The 3,421-nt window shown below is 32.1% G+C and overlaps 1 protein-coding gene across 1 annotated transcript; it reads left to right on the top strand.

Moving 5' to 3' along the window:
• Positions 1–2,421: 2,421 nt before the first annotated feature.
• Positions 2,422–3,403, top strand: LOC147380885 (uncharacterized; the record flags this gene model as incomplete). Its single annotated transcript, XM_086431113.1, has 4 exons — positions 2,422–2,844; positions 2,943–3,011; positions 3,115–3,198; positions 3,299–3,403. Coding segments are annotated over exons 1-4 (635 nt in total), but the record flags the coding sequence as incomplete, so codon positions are not given.
• Between the last annotated feature and the right edge of the window lie 18 nt (positions 3,404–3,421).

Raw genomic sequence — 3,421 nt, 5'->3', positions numbered from 1 at the left:
AAATCGATTCTAAAACATCTTAGAACATTAAAAACCGACTTAAAACGTGAAAAGTCCTCTCCGGGGGCAAAACGGTAATTTCACAATTTTCATGATAAAAAATTTCGAAATTAATAAATAAAACATTAAATAATTAAATTTAAACATTAATGAAATTAATTTAAAATTTTGAACCTAAAAAATCGATCAATCGGACTCTCAGGCAAAATTGTTGAGGGTTCGTGGGATATTTCTTTAAGGACCCCTCCATTTGGGGGTCCAAAGAATTAAAGAAATAATGGAGGGGCCTTCTCCAAAAATTTAAAGTAAATCAAGCAAGACTGAAGTCAAGGTATTAAAGTCAATCAAGTGAAACTGAAGTCAAAATTAAAGTCAATTAAGCAAGACTAAAGTCAAGATATTGAAAGTCAATCAATTAAGACTAAAGTCAAAACATTAAAAGTCAATCAAATAAGACCAAAAGTCATAATAGAATTCTAATTAAATAATAACTCTATCTAATAGAGTTCTAACTTAAAAATAATTCTACCTAAAACAATTTGAATTAAAACACAATTCTACCTAAAACAATTCTAATTAAAACACAATTCTACCTAAAACAAGTCAAATTAAAACACAACTCTAATTAAAAGATCTCTAATTAAACACTAACTCTATCCAAATCAACCCCTAAAAACATCTATAAATAGAGGTGCTCACACCCTATTTTCGTATCAAATCATAAACCCTAAGAAAAGTAGGTCTAGAAGCTCCCCTAGCCCCCCATAAACCCTAGTTTTGGAGCCCCAACTCCTTAGCTAACATCCCTCCTTCAATTTTAGTCTAGAAAACACCCAAAAGCCTTCTAAAAACACCCCCAAATCCTCAACGAACTTGAAGAGTTTAGATTCAAAAACAAGGAGATACCTTGCCTCGGAGATCCGAAGTCAAATCCGGAAACAGAACGAAGCAAGGGAGCACGGTACAAGGAGCTCTTTTTGTCAGATCTGAGGGAATAAAGTCCTTGCATCGGAAAGGTATTATTTTTTATTTATTTTTATCTAGGTTTTAGCAATGTAATTTACTTGGGAATTTAGTAGAGACCGGCTTTGGCCGGGCGGGATTGGTGCCTAACACCTTCCAATCCCGTAACATGATCCCCGAATTCAGTTTTCTTGGTCTTAGATTAGTTTTTATCCGTTTAGAGTCATTGATCGGTTCCTAGACCGTAATAACTAGGTGGCGACTCCCAAACCTCAAGGGTCAAAAGCGGATCCGCGCACCCCGCGGATCGAGGGCGCTTTCAAACTGCTCTGTTTTTGTTCTCTATAACTCTAGATTTTGTTAATTTATTATTATTTTGGGCAGCACTTGCATTGTTTAATATGTGATTCAGTTGTGTGTCCATATATGATATGTTAAATTTGCAACCAAGATATGAGATCCAGTTGTGTATGGCCGTACATGATCTTTTTTATTATATAACATCCCATGATATGGACGTATGATTACACATTACTAGGGTAAATCCTACCCACCAAATTTGTGTAATATACTTATATGCATGTAAGATAGTAATTTTCTGATTTCTAAAATATGTATAAATTAGTTTTATGTTTCATTGATTTATTAAGATACATGTATTTTGTCATACAAGTATATCACGCACCAAAAATGGTGACATAGGAAGACAATGAAAAACCTTTGAATGATGTCTTCTAATGTATACCTAACATGTAAAGTCTACCTCAAATTTTCAGCATGTAACCAATAAAAGGTGTTGCTAAATTTTTCTTCAATGCATTTATTTATGAAATGTCGATTTTTTCATTTATACTAGTCTTACGACATTGATTAAAATAGTTGTGATCTAATGTCAGAAGGATCCTTCTGACATTGACTAAAATAGTTCTGATCTAATGTCAGAAGGCTCCTTCTGACATTTATTAAAGTAGTTCTGATCTAATGTCAGAAGGCTCCTTCTGACATTTATTAAAATAGTTCTGATCTAATGTTAAAAGGAGCTTTTTGACATTGAGTAAAATAGTTCTGATCTAATGTCAGAAGGATCCTTCTGACATTGAAAAAATAGTTCTGATCTAATGTCAGAAGGCTCCTTCTGACATTGATTAAAATAGTTCTGATCTAATGTCAAAAGAAGCCTTTTGACATTGAGTAAAATAGTTATGATCTATTAGATTTTTAATGTTTAAAGAAATGTAATGATATTTTTTTCATTATTTAGTTTTATTGAAATTTAGTAGAATTTTAAATTGTAAGATGATATTTTTCTCATGAGTTAGAACAACAATTGTTAGTGTCTTAGAACTTGATTATCGTGTTGCATTTAATGTGTTTGATGTATTGTGTCTTAAAGGTATGATAGAATATATACCATTTTTTGTATATATTTTTTTAGATTTCTCATTTGATCATAAATAATCTCACTCTTAGTATGAAAATATCATATGCAGGGAGAATCTAATAAATGGATAAAAGGAAGATTTCGTTGATATGCTTTTATGATGGAGAGATTGTAGACCCATTTGGCGGGTTTAAGTATAGTGGTAAATGCAAGAATAAGTATGTTGGACGTGATATTTCATTTAAAATATTTACCGACATGATGTATGAAGTCACCGCATGTAGTCGATATGAGATAAATTTGAAGTTAAAATATTTGTATAGAATTAGCCCTCCATTCGTCGAGATAGATATAGAAAATGATGCAGACGTTAAAGAGATGTTCTTTGGAGTACCGGAAGATTCTCAAACCATATACAATTTCATCACGAAATCTCGACGGTTTGTTGAAATGGAAAATGATACTAACCTTATGCATACACAGAATATGTTTGAAAATAGGTATGAGACATCATAAACTCGTATCTATTATAGGAAAAAATTATTTGTTTTATTTTATTTGTGGTTGATACGAATGATTTACGATTTTACACATGCAGAAGGGAAAAAATGTTAGAGCCGACTGTGATCCCTTCGAAGTTGTTGAAAATAGAAAGATGTGCAACTAGGTTTGTTATTTCTTTAATTTTATTTTAAATTAAGAACTTGTTGCAGTCTAAGTTATATCGATGCAATTCATCTCTAATTATTTTTTCAATCCCATTTACAAAGGAATGTTGAAGATGATCATATTTCAACAAATCCAACCAAGGGATGCAATGATAGTGGACAAATTCCAGATTCATCACCTATTAGGTTAGTATATGAAACTAGGCATACGCTAGGGCGATTCGAACCTTAAAAAATCATATATAAACTTTTCATGAATTTTTGATTCATATTGTTTTGTCTACAGTAAAGTTGGGAGTTCAATTTATCCACCTGCGCATAGAAATGTTCCAGATTCAGATCCCTCCAATCCAGACCTATGCGTCGATATTTCAGGATGTTCAACCCCTATGTATGTCTACTCGTATTA

The sequence above is a fragment of the Akebia trifoliata genome, unplaced genomic scaffold (assembly GCF_017979445.1).
Source record: "Akebia trifoliata isolate Shusen 1 unplaced genomic scaffold, ASM1797944v1 Contig00903, whole genome shotgun sequence".
Classification (NCBI taxonomy): Eukaryota; Viridiplantae; Streptophyta; class Magnoliopsida; order Ranunculales; family Lardizabalaceae; genus Akebia; species Akebia trifoliata.
Note: the sequence above shows the minus strand (reverse complement) of the source record. Positions and strands in the feature narration are given on the sequence as shown.